The following is a 17,125-nucleotide window of genomic DNA, read 5'->3' as shown; positions in this document are numbered from 1 at the left end:
GTCATACTTGGAAAGTTGAGACGGACAAACTCAATGATAATTACGTTTTTACAAAAGGTTGTCCGAATTTATTTCATGATCTTGGAATAGAAGAAGATGATTTACTGTTGTTGACGAAGAAGGACACTGCCACATTTGCGATAAAGATATATCGTAGAGGAGTTGAGTTAGTTCTGAACATCAAAGAAGAAAGTGATGATGAATCTGTGCTGGAATACCTAAAGACACATACTACAAAAACGTTGACTTTGTAAGTATTTTATACTAAATTATAACAGTTTAGTAAAAAATTCGACTTACTTACGTATGTTATTGTATGACAGGCTTTCTGTGGAGATAATGATTCAATAGATCAGTTTATGTGTGAGGTACTAAGCTTCCATTTATGTAGATTAATATACATTAGAGTAAGCTTTTGTGATTTTACTAAGTATCAATGTATCATAAACAGATGAATGAAAGTCGTAACAAATAGGAGGTGAATAAGAACGTTAACCAACAACAAAAAGAAGATGTAATAATTTGAATCATAATAATACATGAGTAGTACTTTTAATATGTTTAGCCGTATTTATTTATTAATTCTTGGTTATTGATGTCTAAAATAAGAAGTTGTGTTAACAGGTTAAGAAAAAAGGAAAACAGATTGAGGGATATTGTAATGCAGACGACAGTAAGGCGCTGATATGCGGAACAGAAGTGGAAATGCAAAACGTTTCAACAGTTGGACAAAGAACACGCAGCCGGTTGGTACGTATAACAACATTTATTTATGATTATCTGAAACAAATTAAGATATATAATACATATTTTATTTTAAACATAATATGTTTCTGTAATAATTAGGAAAAAGACATTAGAAAGAGATCTGGTAGTGCATTGAAGATATTAGATGTTGCACCAAAACGTGTTGCAAGGAAGAATTCTGTTGATAAAGATGGTAACTATGAATTTACACAGAAGGGAGATAACAGAATGGTATGTTTTTACAATACTAAATGATAAACAGTAAGACTATAACATTCATAAGGCTGATTTAATTGTTACTGATCATATTCATGCAGAGAATCCCTGCAGATGTTGTAAGAATTGGCGGATTCAAAAACAAAGTGCATGAGTTAAAAGTGAGGAACATGAATGGAAAAACAATCGATATGAATGTTAGGCGGCAAAAGAATGGAGATGCTTGAAGGTATGCAATCGAAGGTTGGCCAATGTTCATGAAGGAGAATGGGCTTCGTTTGGGTGACACAATGCATTTCAAATTTGTAAGCTCAGGAAATCTGCTGATCTTATCAGACGTGGATGAAGTTACCGCAGGTTGAAAGGTAATTTTATAAGCTAATGATGAAGGTTTTTGCGTACTCGAAATCATGACTCTTTTATGCTACTTATGTTATGTTTAATTTTGTTTTGGACATGTAAGCAGTGGTTATGATGTTTTTATTGTGTTCCGTGGTAATTTAACTTTAAAGACAAATAATGTTATATCATCAACCAAGAAACCATATTTTTGAATGTAAGTAACGTTGGTATCGTCTATAAAAGGTTGTTGATTATGAATGTGTATGTATATATATATATTTACATAATAAGTTGTTGTTGTTTATATGTGATTCGGATTGTTTATATAATTTGAAAGTAAGATGTACTAAAGATATAATGTAAGCTAATAAGCTGAAGTAAAAAGAAAAGATGATTATTGGAACAAAAATAAATAAACGAAAACAAATACAGTTGCAAATTATATTTTTAAATACTCAAACTCTAAATCTAACTATAAATTTGAGAATATCTCTTTGTAAACTACATTTGTAGTTTTATTAGTAACGTTCCCATCATCGTCTAATATTAACATCCTTAAACCATCCATACTTTTGACTCTTGAAAGTGCAACGTATAGTTGTCCGTGAGTGAAAACGGGTTGCTTTAGAAATAAACCAACCTTCGATAGCGACTATCCCTGGCTTTTGTTTATCGTCATTGCGAAACACACTGCTATCGGAAATTGCCTTCTTTGAAGTTTGAAAGGAATTCGTTTGTCAGACGGAGAAAGATTGATCCTTGGAATAAAAGTTCTTGTCCCAATATTATTACCAGAAATAACTTTTGCTTTAATAATACGATCACCAAGTGTAATGACTTGTAATCTTGTACCATTGCACAAACTGTTTTTCTGATCAAGGTTACGTAAAAGCATTATGGGAACACCAACTTTTAATACCAACTTATGATTCAAAATTCCTGAAACTTTTATTCCATTTAGAACGTCGGGGGGGTAAACATCGTGTCGAATATGGTCAGTTACATTCTCCGATTGGCAGATAGAATCAGAACTTAGATACTCTTTTTGATCACCAGGAAACATTGCTAATAAGGTTTCATTTATCTCATGAACAACGTCATTCTTAGGCGCAAGTATCGCTCTTTCTTGAAAATAATTTGGATCATTGAAAGATTCAAGTATCGAAGGATACACAAAGTTGATCAGACTACCAATAGGGTTAGTGGAATCAATAATCAACAGTTCTTCAGGTATATCAATAACAGCTTCGCCGTCGTTGCGACCACCAACTTTTCCCTCACCAATATCCAAAAGCCATTTAGCAAACTCTTTTGTCTTCTCAATATCACCATGATTAATGCCAACTGTGAGCCTCATGTTTTTTGTTAGCGTTAGTATCTTGCATTTGTTCCATATATATAATGAATTCAATGAAGCGTTTACGATATCTTGTCTAGAACCATTAGGAACAACAGGAAGAATTTGTCTAAAGTCACCACCAAATACAATTACCTTTCCTCTAAATGGTAAAGCTTCGCTATTTGAACATTCAGGCATCAATATATCTTTTAAGGTTCTATCCAATGCTTCAAAGGCATGTTTATGAATCATTGGAGCCTCATCCCATATAATAAGTTGTGTTTTTTTAAAAGATACGCAACTTCGGATCCAGCTTCATGCGGCAAATAGAATCCTCATTTAGATTCAGAGGGATGGAAAACCGAGAATGTATTGTTCGACTCCCGAAAGTAGTAAAGAAGCTATACCACTTGAAGCAACATTTAAAACAATTTCAGACCTACTCCGAATTGCTACCGATAATGTCTTTCAAAGGAAGGTCTTACCGGTGCCACCATATCCGTAAAGAAAAAACACACCACCTTTGTTTCAAAGGAAGTTCTTCAGCGATGAGTTATTCCGAAGTAAGAATTTCTGAATCTCTAACAAATCCAAATTCTTAATGTCTTCATCAGAGTAATGTAAAACTGCATAAAAAATAAATAAAATAAGTAAAAAATTTATATAACAATACCATAACTCGTACATTTGAGTATGAAAATAATAAAATTGATAACTATGTTAACTGAATAAATAGATAACATGAGATCATTAAAAAATACATACCATCAACTTTTAAATGTTTTTCTTGTCTATATAAAATGTCATCCGATAAATACATCCATGTCTTCTCCCATACAAAATCCGGTCTAGACAAACTACCAGACATCAACATTGTCCCAAATAACGTCTGTAAAAACGTAGCGGTTCCATACAAACTGGCTTCTTTAATAGCTTCAATGTACTTGTTGTCATCATCCAAAAGCCCTAACGCATAACATGCGTCCTTGAAAGTTGGATACAAAGTACCGTTTACAGTACGAATATCTTCAAAAGATTTTAGACCCTTTACTTTGTTCAATAATATTCTTAGGTAGTATGCTTCACCAGCGGAAGGAAACACCGAATGAATCCTACCAATTGAAGGATGTCGTTTCCTTACATCCCAACTGCGAGTATTTAATTTAAAAACATATTTTGAAGGAAACTCAACATAAGTAAGCTCACGTGCCTCAGGCAATCTTTCATTACACTTCATCCAAGATAAGAACATAGTAGAAGCAATAGATGGTTTGTTAAGAACCTCGTCAATGTCATCATCTGCACCATATACTACGTTTTGTTGGCCCGGTAAATGAAACGGAAGACGAATAACTACAGGATATCGATAATGAACATCATATGAAAAGATCCTCCAAGCAGATTCGCATGCAGAAATATACCGGCAATCGTAATACTTTTCTATCTCATCGACTACAGGTTCCTGCTCTAAGCGTAGTTCTATCTGGGCCTTTGTTAATGTACTTGAACAAATATTTGATAGAACCAAGTTGGTTGCACCATTCAACATTAATATGCGCCTGGTATCTTTTTAACAGCACTTTACTATATGGAACAACATATCTATTGTCTACGTTCAAACGGGATTTAACAACAGAATGGCCAGAATCCCTTCTACGATAAACTGGAAATCCTTTCTTATCCAAGCATGTTTCATTAACAAATTTTTTAGGAAACTTCTTGGAGCATTTACGATCGACCATGCAAGGAGAATTCATATTTAGAGCACCACACGGACCATGAATCATGTAATCTGCTACAAGTTTATATAACTCAGGATCTTCGGCTTTGTCTGGAATTTCGGCAGAAATGATTGGATCTAGTTGGTCAACCGATAGTATCTTGTTGTCTGGATGCATGAATACACATATGTGTGCATGAGGAAGTCCGCGTTTTTGGAATTCGACAGTATAGACAACTTCAAAGTACAATCACAAAAAAAATAATATTAGAAAAAAATATATAACTAAATTATGTTATCAACAATATACATAGATTAATAATAATAATATTAATAAAAAGTAAAGTAAGATTATTTAAAAAACTTTAGCCTTTAAATTTTAAAGTATAAAGTAAACATACCAGAGTTAACTCTACCCAGCAAGTTGCCTTCTTTCAAGTCTTTTGTTAGAGAATCTAGTTTCATCTTGAAAATTCGACACAAAATGTCTGGTCTATCTTCAGGCCTTATGGTGGTATCTTTTAAAAACCTTTCAACTTCCGGCCATTTTGGATTACATGTAATAGTAATGAAAAAATCTGGATACCCAAACCATTTGCACAAAGACATTGCATCTAAGTAATTTTGCATCATATATCGAGAACCGCCAGTGAAAGAAGATGGAATAAAGATACGTGTTCCAATTTTTGACATATCTTTTTTGCCAGAATTATTTGCATTCTGTATATTCTGAAAACTTTCTGACCTCAAATGCGTCTGTTGTCGCCGTATGTAAAACAACCTTTCACTCTCAATCATAGTGTAAGCATCAACAACAAACTGCTGGAAAAGTCGTTTTGCATTATGGATAACAGAAAACTTATCGACACGATCTTGTAGTCTATAGGCAAAGAACTCACGCATAGTACACATTGGACGTTTGCTCTTCGTGTCTACAGTCAGACCTCTATGAAGAATGTCAACCCTGTACATATCTTCTCCATATGGAAATAGAAGAGGGTATTGTGAGAAAGATAAGAAGGATGTAATTCACTTATGCGCTCAAGCCGACCAGATTTGGTTTTCACAACGATATCACGATTTTCAACAACTTGAGTAAAATCTCCAATAACTAATGCCGCAACTTCAGAAGCTTCAGGAAGGTTATATGTTCTACCATCTTTGGCTCGTTTACCAATTAGACGAAGCTTCAAGTCGATGTAAGGGTTTTCATTTAAACAATTTCTAGCTTGTCTACAACTTTTAACCAAAGCATTATTAGTGTCTAACATAACTTTAAGTTCTTCAATGATCTGAAAATCAAAAGCCTTCTCAGTTATCGAAAAAGAAGTGTTTGAGCCCCTGTGAAATAAACAAATAGTATGGATTTATAATGTTTACATCTCTATTACTAACATTAATAGCATATCAAATAAAAATTAAATATATTTTATAATATAAAGAGTAAGAATTAAAGACATACCCAACATCATTTTGTCGATTAAATATTTCATTATCTGTGTCGTATATATACAACTGGCTGAATTTTGGCTCATCTCCATCATCAGGTAACAGACTACCAATATTATGATAATTTTGACCACTTAATCTAAAGATATAAGGAGCATTTCCACGGTTGATACTTTTGTCAATCCTTCCTCCCATATATAAATGAGAACATAGAATTATAACGGCGAATGTATTTTTGAAAAAAATTGCTCTTCGCATTGGCGCCAAGATATAGATCTTTCAAAATATCTGGAGGCTGTTTTAAATCAGGTAACAAAACTTTACCGTACGAACAACAAATTGAATAGTTAACTTTACTTCTCTTTTTTTACCCCTATCCGCCTCTGCTTTCCATATCTTTGCGTTACATGATCCACAAACGATTATTTGGTCACCATTATCCAAGTAGTCTGTATGTTTTTTTTGTATTGCAGTTTAAAAGATTAATATTAAACCTTTAAAATCTATGTTGTTATAAACAAAATATAAAAAACAATATGTAAAGCAGTAATAAATAAAAGAGGATCCGCTTTACCTTTAGAAACACCTTTTAAATGTTGATTTATGATTTTAGGAACCTCGTTATCATCATCTGCTGTTAAATCAATAATAGGTATAGGTGTTAAGTCTCTACGTCTTCTTACTAATTTTCGCTTTCCAGATGAGATTTTTGTCAATGTTGAAACGTTGTCTGATGCGAGAACAGTGTTTGGTGAAATTCTTGATGAAGACGAAGGTATGATGTCAACACTTGAAGTTGATGATGAATTGCTTGTAATATTTGTTAGAATACCACTGGAAGATGCAATGTTTCCTAAAAATTAGGTATAACAAATAATAGAAAATTAAATTAAATTATAACATATAAAATAAAACATAATAAAAATATCCAACAATTAACAATATATAAACATATATTTCATAAAATTAATGGTTCATCAAAAATAATTAATTTAAAAAATCACCTAGATTAGTAAAAGTAGAGGGACTTATAGAAGTTATTTCTTTAATCCGGAAAGTTGATGATGGACAATTTCCTAAAGAAAAACATATGTAGTAACATAAAAAAGGTGAATCTTAAAAGTCTATTTTAAGAAATTGATAAGGACGAAAAATATAAATTCTTACCTGAATTAAATTTAGATAGCGTGGAAGAGACATTGATACTTGATAAGACACTAAAAGATGATCTGTTCAACGTAAAAGTTGTGTTCGGATTAATATTCTCTTTATTTTTAGTAGAAGAAGTTAAAATCGATTGAGTATGTGATGAGATCTTATTTAATCGTTTGATATTCAAATATAGCCGTCTCGCCTTCCTTCTTTTAGCAGCCTCATCATTTTCTACATTACCTATATCAAGAAAAATGACATATCCATTAGTTAAATATATAAAATATATTTTTTTAATAAACGTACGTATATAGAGTCCAAAAAAATACCATTGGAAATATCATACAAAGGATATGATGAAGAAACATTGGTGTTAGGACTTCCCTGTCACACCCCGACCACGTAAAACATCAAATCGTGGTGGAAACGTCGGGGAGTGTTGTAACAGAATTATTGTTTCACAACCATGGAAATTAAAGTTACATTTTATTCATCAAACAAGAGTGTTACATTGTCTCAAAACAGGAAATAAAGAGTTCAGAACATAACTAAACTAGTTCTATCTTTATTTTAAGTCTCTAAGGCACAGGTCCGCCCTAGTGTCACGATCATCTTCCTAAGAAACAGCTCCTGAAAACACATGTGAAAATAGGTACGTCAGCATAAAAATGCCTGTGAAATACATAGGTTTTGTGAAAATAAGATTCATGACTTGGGTTTTAGAAGAAAGGTTTAATAAAAATTAGTCATGAATCTTGTTAAATGTTTTCTTTTATAAATCGTATGGAAACTCGATAAGAAATCAGATTATATAAAAGAAAGGTGTATGGTTAATGAAATAACCAAGTAAAATGAGTTGTATAAAATAAACTGTTTTGTAAAACAATGTCTTGTGAAGAATATGTTATTTGTGTAAAATGTAATATGTCTATACTGAAATGATTTAAATAACGCTACGATATGTAATATTATACAAACACTTATATATAGGAAGTACCAGCGGCGTATCCACCATGTTTGTATCATATTACACACGCCTCGTTACTCAAATCATTTACCCAAACCAACCACCAATGTAAATTTGTTCATGTATAAATCAATTGTCAAGTGTTATTGTGTAAACCATATCAAAATGTCCATGTCTAATGTAAACCACCAAATGTGTATATCAATGTCAAAATGTTTATGTTTAATGTAAATCATATAATGTGTATCCAAAATATCATGTATGGCATGTGAAATATATCAACTAAGCCATAGGTAAAATGCACAAAAACAGGGTATTGAATTAAACATAGTTTAAGTCAAAGTTATGTTTTGTGGAACAAATGCATGCTATACTGATACAAACATCTATGCGGCATTGTGAAAATGCATACATCCAAGCCTTGTGACTGTGGTGATAGACCTTTAATCAAATTAAAGGTTTATCTGTGTTATGTTTATCGAATTCGGTCATTCCTTCCACCCAAACAAACCTAGGGTTCAGGAACGGGAGTTGTCAATTCCTATGGTACCACTACCTACTAACGAATGGCGTGATCAATGTTAATGAATGTATTTTTGTCCCATTTAAACAAACCAAATGTCATACCAAAAATGTAAGCATGTGAAAACAATGCACTAAGTATGTAATCAAATGAACATACATAGCGTGAAATGTAATGTAAAACAATGTACTAAGTATGCACACAATGGACATACATAGTATGAAATGTAATGTAAAACGATGTACTAAGTATGCACACAATGGACATACATAGCATAAAATGTAATGAAATCATGTACTATAATGTACTAATGAACATAATAAGCATATGATATGAAAACATGAAAGGCACGAAAGTAACAAGTAGGCACATGTGTTTCACCCCAAAATAGTTTGAAAACAGTAAAAGAGGGGTCTATGTACTCACTTGAGATTGCTTAGTAGTCCTTGAGTAACAACCAAACAATGCTAGAGATCACGGATATCAAACGACACCTAATATAGGTAACTATGTTAATATACCGGACCTAAATCAGAGGATTGAATAGAATGAGGGTTCGTAAACCAAACGAGTATGGAGACTCGTGTAATATGGTTTAACAAAGCCTTCATACTAAAATGAAACCTAACCTAAGTGCTTACGACCCATTACGACCCGTTTAGGTAGCTTATGCTACTTTAACGCGTCGTTCGCGTGAAATGCGTTTGGAATAAGTAACTAGTCCTATGATAAGTAAAATATGCCTTAACATGTCTAATATTGTTACCAAATCAGTTTAGATACCAAAAGTTATGTTGCATATGCTTAAAATGAATTTTGGCGTAAAAAAGGCATTCTGGTAATTTACCTAAGGCGTATATACTACCTATCATACAACTACTCAAACGATGTGACCATAAGGTATTACCTCGGAAGGTTATTCCTTATACAACTATGGTCACCTAATGTGTTTGGTCGGATCCTAATGATCGACCAAACGGGTCGGGTTCGAAAGTATAAGCGATTGTTTAGATCGCTTACCTTATGACCCTATATAAGCACTAAACTAAAAGTGACGAGCTAAGCATGTTAAAACATGCTTAACTAAGTTTAGAAAACAGGTTTGGTATCAAAACAAACGGTTTTGATACCAAAGAGTAGTTTGGTTACAAAATACTCAAGAATACGCATTTTGGCCGAAACTACGACTCGTCACTGAGCCTAGATAACGTGGTAATCAGTAGGTATAGTCTCTAGGGACTATAACCATCGTGATTACGCTCACGTTATGAAGTTCAATCGAACTTCGTGTTGACCATAAACTGGTCAACGCAGAAAGTCAAACATAGTTTGACTTTCGGACTAGAAATGCGATAAAAGAACAAAGGAACACTTACAAAGGGTCCCCGCAAGCTAATCTTGATCCAAGTAGCTCAGGTATGAAGCAATGGCTTCAAATTAGAGCTTTTAGATCAGATTTTGTGGGTTTTGAGCTGTGAAAGGGTTGGGTATTTATAGGAATGTTGGAACCGTTAAGATCGTTTATCGAATAACGTGCTTCAATCTCAACCTTACACTTGTTGCAATTTCCATGGAACACCACAATTGGCCTCTCATTATCCTGAAGAGGCAAGTGCAAATTGGCCCCTCATTATCCTGAAGAGGCAAGTGCAAATTGGCCCATCATTATCCTGAAGAGGCAACAACTGTTTAAACTGATCTGCTGTTCTGGGGACCCCTTACGAACCGTAAGGGTCATGGCTTACGGCCTGTAAGCCATTAACTTTGGCAGAATTACATTTTCAGTCCCTACACCTTGTTTCGTTGCGTAACGGCACTTCTAACACCCGTCAATCCCAATTTCAAGCTCCACAATGATGTTAAGACATAGGGAGCATGAAATATGCTTGAAAACATCTCGGATGTTGGTTCGTTTGGCCGTACGGTTGCCATGTTCGCTTAATTACGACGGAATACGCATAAGCGCGAAAAACGATCCAAATTGCGTGACGAATGGATTTTTCTCATGCCAAACACTAAAATAAAATATTTTAGTGCTTACATAAATTTTTGGATGTCCAGATGTATTCAGAACGTAAGTTATGCGCGAAAGTGCAAACTTATGCACTTTTTTGACACTTTTAGTCCCTGAATGAGCCAAACGTTTATTTTAGCACACCGAACCCCTCAAAGCCTATTTCTAAGCTATGTAAAGGATATTTATGGTATGTTTAACTTATGGTCATGTTCCGGAATGTCTGTTACAGTTCAAATTAGCATACTTTCGCAGTTTGTCAAGTTTAGTCCCTGTAAGCGAATTAACTAAACTTATACACTTTTTGACACTTTTAGTCCCTGAATGAGCCAAACGTTTATTTTAGCACACCGAACCCCTCAAAGCTTATTTCTAAGTTATGTAAAGGTTATTTAAGGTATGTTAAGTATATGTTGATGTTCCGGAGTATTTGTCACGTTAAACTGGGTACGTTTACGCACCAGTTTGCGTATAATTCTCTAGAAAGCGATGTAGAGTTTGAAATTTAACAAAAGTCAAAACATGAAAAATGTAAAACATAACCAAACAAACATTGGGATCAAATAACATTGTTTTATTGATAACTGAACTGTTCACAATGATTACAAGCACAGATGTTACAGTCTCCCCTACTTGTGAAAATTTCGTCCCGAAATTTATTTAGAGGAAACTCGTGGAAAAAGATGCGGATACTTCACCTTCATTTGATCTTCGCGTTCCCAAGTAAACTCAGGTCCACGTTTAGATTCCCAACGAACCTTGACCAAAGGAATGCGCTTGCGTTTAAGCCACTTGACTTCACGTTCCATGATTTCCACCGGTTTCTCAACAAATTTCAGTGTTTTATCAACACGAATTTCGTCAAGCGGTTTCTCTTGAGATTGGACACGTGAAAGGTTGGATGAACATTTCCAAGTTCAGGAGGAAACTCAAGTCTGTAGGCTACCTTACCGATTCTTTCGACGATCTTGAATGGTCCAACGTATCTAGGTGCAAGTTTTCCTTTCTTTCCAAATCTGATAACACCCTTCCAAGGTGAGACCTTAAGTAATACACGATCACCGACTTGAAAATCCAAGGGCTTGCGTTTTAGGTCCGCGTAACTCTTTTGGCGGCATCTAGCTGCCTGAAGGTTATCACGAACTTTCTTAACCTTATCAGTTGTCTCTAAAATGAGGGCAGGTCCAGTAAGCTGAGCCTCGCCGATCTCATTCCAGTAGACTGGTGAACGACATTTTCGACCATAGAGAGCCTCGAAAGGAGCCATGTTGATGCTGGAGTAATAACTGTTGTTGTAGGAGAATTCAATCAACGGAAGATGTGAATCCCAACTACCACCAAAATCGATCACACAACCTCTAAGCATATCCTCCAGAGTCTGGATTGTTCTTTCAGACTGACCATCCGTTTGTGGATGATAAGCTGTGCTCAGATTAAGTTGGGTCCCCATAGCAGATTGCATGGTTCTCCAAAATGAGAAGTGAAACGAGCGTCTCTGTCAGAAATGATGTTCAAAGGAACACCATGTCGAGTTACAATTTCATCCACATAGATTTTAGCAAGTTTGTCAGCCGAAAAATCCTCACGGATTGGCAAGAAATGCGCTGACTTAGTAAGACGATCAACAACTACCCAGATGGCATCATGACCTTTCTTTGTGCGCGGGAGTTTAGTAATGAGATCCATAGTAATGTTTTCCCATTTCCAAACTGGGATCTCTGGTTGCACCAATAAACCAGAAGGACGTTGATGTTCAGCCTTAACTTTAAGACAAGTAAGGCATTTTGATACATATAAGGCGATGTCTTTCTTCATACCAGGCCACCAATACTGAATACGAAGATGCTTATACATCTTATCTGAGCCAGGATGAATAGAATAACGAGACTTATGGGCTTCATCCATAAGCAAGGTACGAAGATTATCTTGGCTTGGGACCCACAACCGGTCCATGAAGAAATACGATCCATTGTCCTTCAGTTCAAGAGTAGGTGTTATGTGATAAGGAAATTCCTTATCCATCAAAACTTGTGAAACACAAGTGTGTTGAGCCTGAGAAATGCGGGTTTGGATATCGGATTGAGCTTGAATAACAGGTTGGACACGAACACAATGAAGCTTAGTACGTTCTTTATGACTCAATGCATCGGCTACGACATTTGCCTTACCCGGATGGTAGCGAATTTCGCAGTCATAGTCGTTTAGAAGCTCAACCCAACGTCGTTGCCTCATGTTGAGTTCTTTCTGATTGAAGATATGCTGAAGACTTTTGTGGTCCGTGAAAACCACACATTTTGTACCGTACAAATAATGTCTCCAGATCTTAAGAGCGAAGACAACTGCACCCAACTCAAGATCATGAGTGGTGTAGTTCTTCTCATGTATCTTCAACTGTCTTGATGCGTAGGCTATGACTTTGTTCCTTTGCATCAGAACACAGCCAAGACCCAATTTAGATGCATCGCAATAAATGACGAAATCATCATTGCCCTCAGGCAAAGTCAGAGTAGGTGCGTCGCAAAGTTTTTGTTTCAAGTTTTGAAAAGCTTCCTCTTGTTTGAATCCCCAATCAAAGGGTTTGTTCTTTTGAGTTAGAGCAGTTAGAGGAACTGCAATCTTTGAGAAGTTTTCTATGAAGCGGCGATAATAACCCGCTAGACCAAGAAAAGAACGAACTTCAGTAGGAGTAGTAGGCGTATCCCAATCCTTAATCGCACTGATCTTGGAGGGATCTACATGAATACCTTGTTCGTTGACAATATGTCCTAAAATTGAACTTCTTTAAGCCAAAATTCACACTTGGAGAATTTGGCGAAAAGTTGCTCTTTCTTTAGGAGTTCCAAAGTAAGACGAAGATGTTGCTCGTGATCAGCTCGCGTCTTAGAGTATAACAAGATGTCGTCAATAAAAACAATGACGAACTGATCCAAATAAGGCTTGCAGACCCTATTCATTAAGTCCATGAAAACAGCAGGAGCATTAGTCAAACCGAATGGCATGACTGTGAACTCATAATGCCCATAACGAGTGCGAAATGTTGTCTTGGGAATATCTTCTTCATGTACACGAAGTTGATGATATCTAGAACGTAGATCAATCTTTGAAAATAAGAAGCGCCCTGTAACTGATCAAAGAGATCATCGATGCGAGGTAGGGGATATCGATTCTTGATGGTAAGCTTGTTAAGCTCACGATAATCGATACACATCCTAAAAGATCCATCCTTCTTCTTGACAAAAAGAACGGGAGCACCCCAAGGTGAAAAGCTAGGACGGATAAAACCTTTGTCAGAGAGTTCCTGAAGCTACTTAGACAACTCTTGCATCTCAGACGGTGCAAGACGATATGGAGCTCTGGCAATGGGATTTGCACCAGGTACGAGATCAATATGGAACTCGACTAGGCGTGCTGGGGTAGACCAGGTAAATCTTCAGGGAATACCTCAGAATAATCCCGAACAACAGGAATATCTTGAATAGACTTACCTTTGCCCTTATCTGCTGCAACATGTGCCAAAAAGGCCACATAGTTCTTTCGCAGATACTTCCGAGCTTTAAAACAAGACATGAGTTTGAGACCACCGGCAGGTTTCTCACCACGAACCTGTAGGATCTCGCCTGTCGAAAGTGGCACACGAACAATCTTCTCAAAATAAACTACCTCTTCGCGATGCTTGGCTAACCAATCCATACCCACAATAACGTCAAAGCTTCCAAGTTGCATAGGCGTGAGGTCGACAGGAAAAAGATGGTCGTTAAGGTTCAACTGACAGTTGTGAAGAACAGAATCAAGAACAATGGGTTCACCACTAGCAACCTCTACTGTCAAAGGTTTACCTAGTTTCGTTCTAGACACGCGAAGTAATGGCTTAAAAGATAATGACACAAAACTCTTATCGGCACCCGAATAAAAAAGAACAGACGCGGGCTGATTATTAATAAAGAACGTACCGTTCACCACTTCATTGTCTGCTTGTGCCTCTTGTGCATTCATGTTGAAGACTCGACCTCGACCTCGAGCCTGAGCCTGATTCTAATTTGGATTAGCATTCACCAATCTTGGACACTTGTTACGGTAGTGGGTCAGATCCCCACAATTGTAACAAGAACCTGGGGGGTAGTGTGGTCGTGCAGCTTGACCCTGTTGCTGAGCAGGAGGCTGAGCAACTCGTTGGGCCGGGTTCTGAACTGCCTGATTCTGAGCAAAATGACAAACACCAGCAAGATGACCTAACTTCCCACAGTTAGTACAGAAACGGCACGGAAATTGCGGCTGATGGTGACTGTTGCATCTATTGCACAAAGGTGCATTTCCCGCATAAGGTTTCTTCGCTGGAGGCTGTGCGGGTTGGTTGGGAGCTGCCTGGTTAACTTGGGTAGTGACAGCAAAATTTTGGGAAGCCTTATGCTTCCTTGACCCCCTTGAGGAACCAGAATCCTTTCCCTTCTTGTTTTGACCTTTCTTGCTATCTTCTTTGTCAGACGCCTGCTTCTTACCCTTGTAACCCTTTTTGTGCAGCTTTCCCTTTTGAACCTGCGACTCAGTCAATGTCGCTGCTAACTCGATTGCCTAACAGAGTGTGGTAGGGTTACTACCAGTAATGATGTCTTGTACTGAGTCAGGTAGACCATCGATGTACCTTTCGATAGCCTTGTCGAGTGGGGCAACCATTGTTGGGCAAAGCAGACTCAACTCCTCAAACCTATCAGTATACGCCCGGTGCTCGCCACTGTCTTGTTCCAAGTCATCAAACTCTTTCTCCAAAGCTTGCTGTTCATGACGAGGACAGAACTCCCTCAACATAAGGGCCCTAAGTTCAGCCCATGTCTGTGCTAGAGCAACTTCTGCACCACGGTCTCTCATTACCCCATTCCACCACGTAAGAGCCCTCTTCTGAAACACACTCGAAGAAAACTCGACCTTGCGATTGTCAGGACACTGCACGTGACGGAAAGTATTCTCAATGCTCTCGAACCATTGAAGAAGCCCAGTCGCTCCCTCAGAACCACTAAACTTGAGTGGTTTAGCCGAGTTAAAATTCTTGAAATTGCATGGAGCATTTTTGTTGTTGTTGGCTTGGTTCCATTGAGCAAAGAGGTTTGGGAATGCAGCAGCCATTTGCTACGCAATAATTTCTGCCAGTTCGGCAGTCGCTATCTGGTTTTCATGTCGAGGAAGCATTGTAAAAGAGGAAAACATGAAAGGAAACGAGTGAGATGATTGGATGAAGAGAATGAGATGAAACAAAATCAACAAAAGCAGAGATGGTGGTCATTCGTCCGCATCGCAAAGCAAACAAGCGACCCACAGTGTCTAATCAAAGTAAATGGGTCAAAAATAATATATCGCGAAGACATGCTCGCCTATAAGTGAACACTCACCCCAAGAGTTCCCAGGTAAGAGTGACTGGTCCGATTATGTGGATTTGTATGAACACTCTAGCCTTAGACAGAAAACCCAGGGTACAGGCATTTACTCTTCCAGTTTGCATGTGTTCACTCTATTAAAAACCCCAAACTTTGACGAGATTTTTGAAAATTCAAAAGGGTTCAAAACCTTGTAACAGAGGGTTCAAAACCTAGTAATCAATCATCCTAGAACAGATGATTAATTTTCAAACGGAATCGGAATCGATGTTCTTGTTGTGGTTATCACCTAAGGATAGGTGAAGTGCATGTTTTAAACACAAGACATCTTGCGTTGGGGACCTAGAAAGGTTATAGTCTAGGTCAAAGTATTACTAATAACCTAATTCCCTATAACCATTGGCTCTGATACCAACTCTTCTATCACACCCCGACCACGTAGAACATCAAATCATGGCGGAAACGTCGGGGAGTGTTGTAACAGAATTATTGTTTCACAACCAAGGAAATTAAAGTTACATTTTATTCATCAAACAAGAGTGTTACATTGTCTCAAAACAGGAAATAAAGAGTTCAGAATATGTTATTTGTGTAAAATGTAATATGTCTATACTGAAATGATTTAAATAACGCTACGATATGTAATATTATACAAACACTTATATATAGGAAGTACCAGCGGCGTATCCACCATGTTTGTATCATATTACACACGCCTCGTTACTGAAATCATTTACCCAAACCAACCACCAATGTAAATTTGTTCATGTATAAATCAATTGTCAAGTGTTATTATGTAAACCATATCAAAATGTCCATGTCTAATGTAAACCACCAAATGTGTATATCAATGTCAAAATGTTTATGTTTAATGTAAATCATATAATGTGTATCCAAAATATCATGTATGGCATTGTGAAAATGCATACATCCATGCCTTGTGACTGTGGTGATAGACCTTTAAACAAATTAAAGGTTTATCTGTGTTATGTTTATCGAATTCGGTCATTCCTTCCACCCAAACAAACCTAGGGTTCAGGAACGGGAATTGTCAATTCCTATGGTACCACTACCTACTAACGAATGGCGTGATCAATGTTAATGAATGTATTTTTGTCCCATTTAAACAAACCAAATGTCATACCAAAAATGTAAGCATGTGAAAACAATGCACTAAGTATGTAATCAAATGGACAAACATAGCGTGAAATGTAATGTAAAACAATGTACTAAGTATGCACACAATGGACATACATAGTATGAAATGTAATGTAAAACGATGTACTAAGT

General features: G+C 36.5%; 3 protein-coding genes across 3 annotated transcripts; all 3 read right to left on the bottom strand.

Annotated features, from left to right (window-relative positions):
- Positions 1–1,957: 1,957 nt before the first annotated feature.
- Positions 1,958–2,896, bottom strand: LOC110893306. The gene has a single exon (XM_022140418.1). The coding sequence runs from the start codon at positions 2,894–2,896 to the stop codon at positions 1,958–1,960; it is 939 nt and encodes a 312-aa protein (XP_021996110.1).
- A 276-nt stretch (positions 2,897–3,172) lies between these two features.
- Positions 3,173–5,267, bottom strand: LOC110893307. Its single transcript, XM_022140420.1, has 4 exons — positions 4,766–5,267; positions 4,101–4,601; positions 3,410–3,997; positions 3,173–3,270 (listed from the first exon to the last, which is right to left on the bottom strand). The coding sequence occupies exons 1-4, from the start codon at positions 5,265–5,267 to the stop codon at positions 3,173–3,175; spliced, it is 1,689 nt and encodes a 562-aa protein (XP_021996112.1).
- A 35-nt stretch (positions 5,268–5,302) lies between these two features.
- Positions 5,303–7,333, bottom strand: LOC110893308. The gene is made up of 7 exons (XM_022140421.1): positions 7,312–7,333; positions 6,981–7,205; positions 6,818–6,889; positions 6,388–6,666; positions 6,166–6,262; positions 5,827–5,952; positions 5,303–5,705 (listed from the first exon to the last, which is right to left on the bottom strand). Exons 1-7 carry the CDS (start codon positions 7,331–7,333, stop codon positions 5,303–5,305), a joined length of 1,224 nt encoding a protein of 407 aa, XP_021996113.1.
- Between the last annotated feature and the right edge of the window lie 9,792 nt (positions 7,334–17,125).

The sequence above is a fragment of the Helianthus annuus genome, chromosome 12 (assembly GCF_002127325.2).
Source record: "Helianthus annuus cultivar XRQ/B chromosome 12, HanXRQr2.0-SUNRISE, whole genome shotgun sequence".
NCBI classification, from domain to species: domain Eukaryota; kingdom Viridiplantae; phylum Streptophyta; class Magnoliopsida; order Asterales; family Asteraceae; genus Helianthus; species Helianthus annuus.
Note: the sequence above shows the minus strand (reverse complement) of the source record. Positions and strands in the feature narration are given on the sequence as shown.

Coding starts and splice junctions, on each gene's coding strand:
- LOC110893306 (XM_022140418.1), bottom strand. CDS start 2,896: ATGATTCATAAACATGCCTTTGAAGCATTGGATAGAACCTTAAAAGAT.
- LOC110893308 (XM_022140421.1), bottom strand. CDS start 7,333: ATGTTTCTTCATCATATCCTTT. Junction 6,890..6,980: donor GCTATCTAAATTTAATTCAG/GTAAGAATTTAT, acceptor GTTTTTCTTTAG/GAAATTGTCCATCATCAACT. Junction 5,706..5,826: donor AATCGACAAAATGATGTTGG/GTATGTCTTTAA, acceptor TTTATTTCACAG/GGGCTCAAACACTTCTTTTT.
- LOC110893307 (XM_022140420.1), bottom strand. CDS start 5,267: ATGCGTGAGTTCTTTGCCTATAGACTACAAGATCGTGTCGATAAGTTT. Junction 4,602..4,765: donor GCTGGGTAGAGTTAACTCTG/GTATGTTTACTT, acceptor TGTACTTTGAAG/TTGTCTATACTGTCGAATTC. Junction 3,271..3,409: donor AAAACATTTAAAAGTTGATG/GTATGTATTTTT, acceptor TTTTTTATGCAG/TTTTACATTACTCTGATGAA.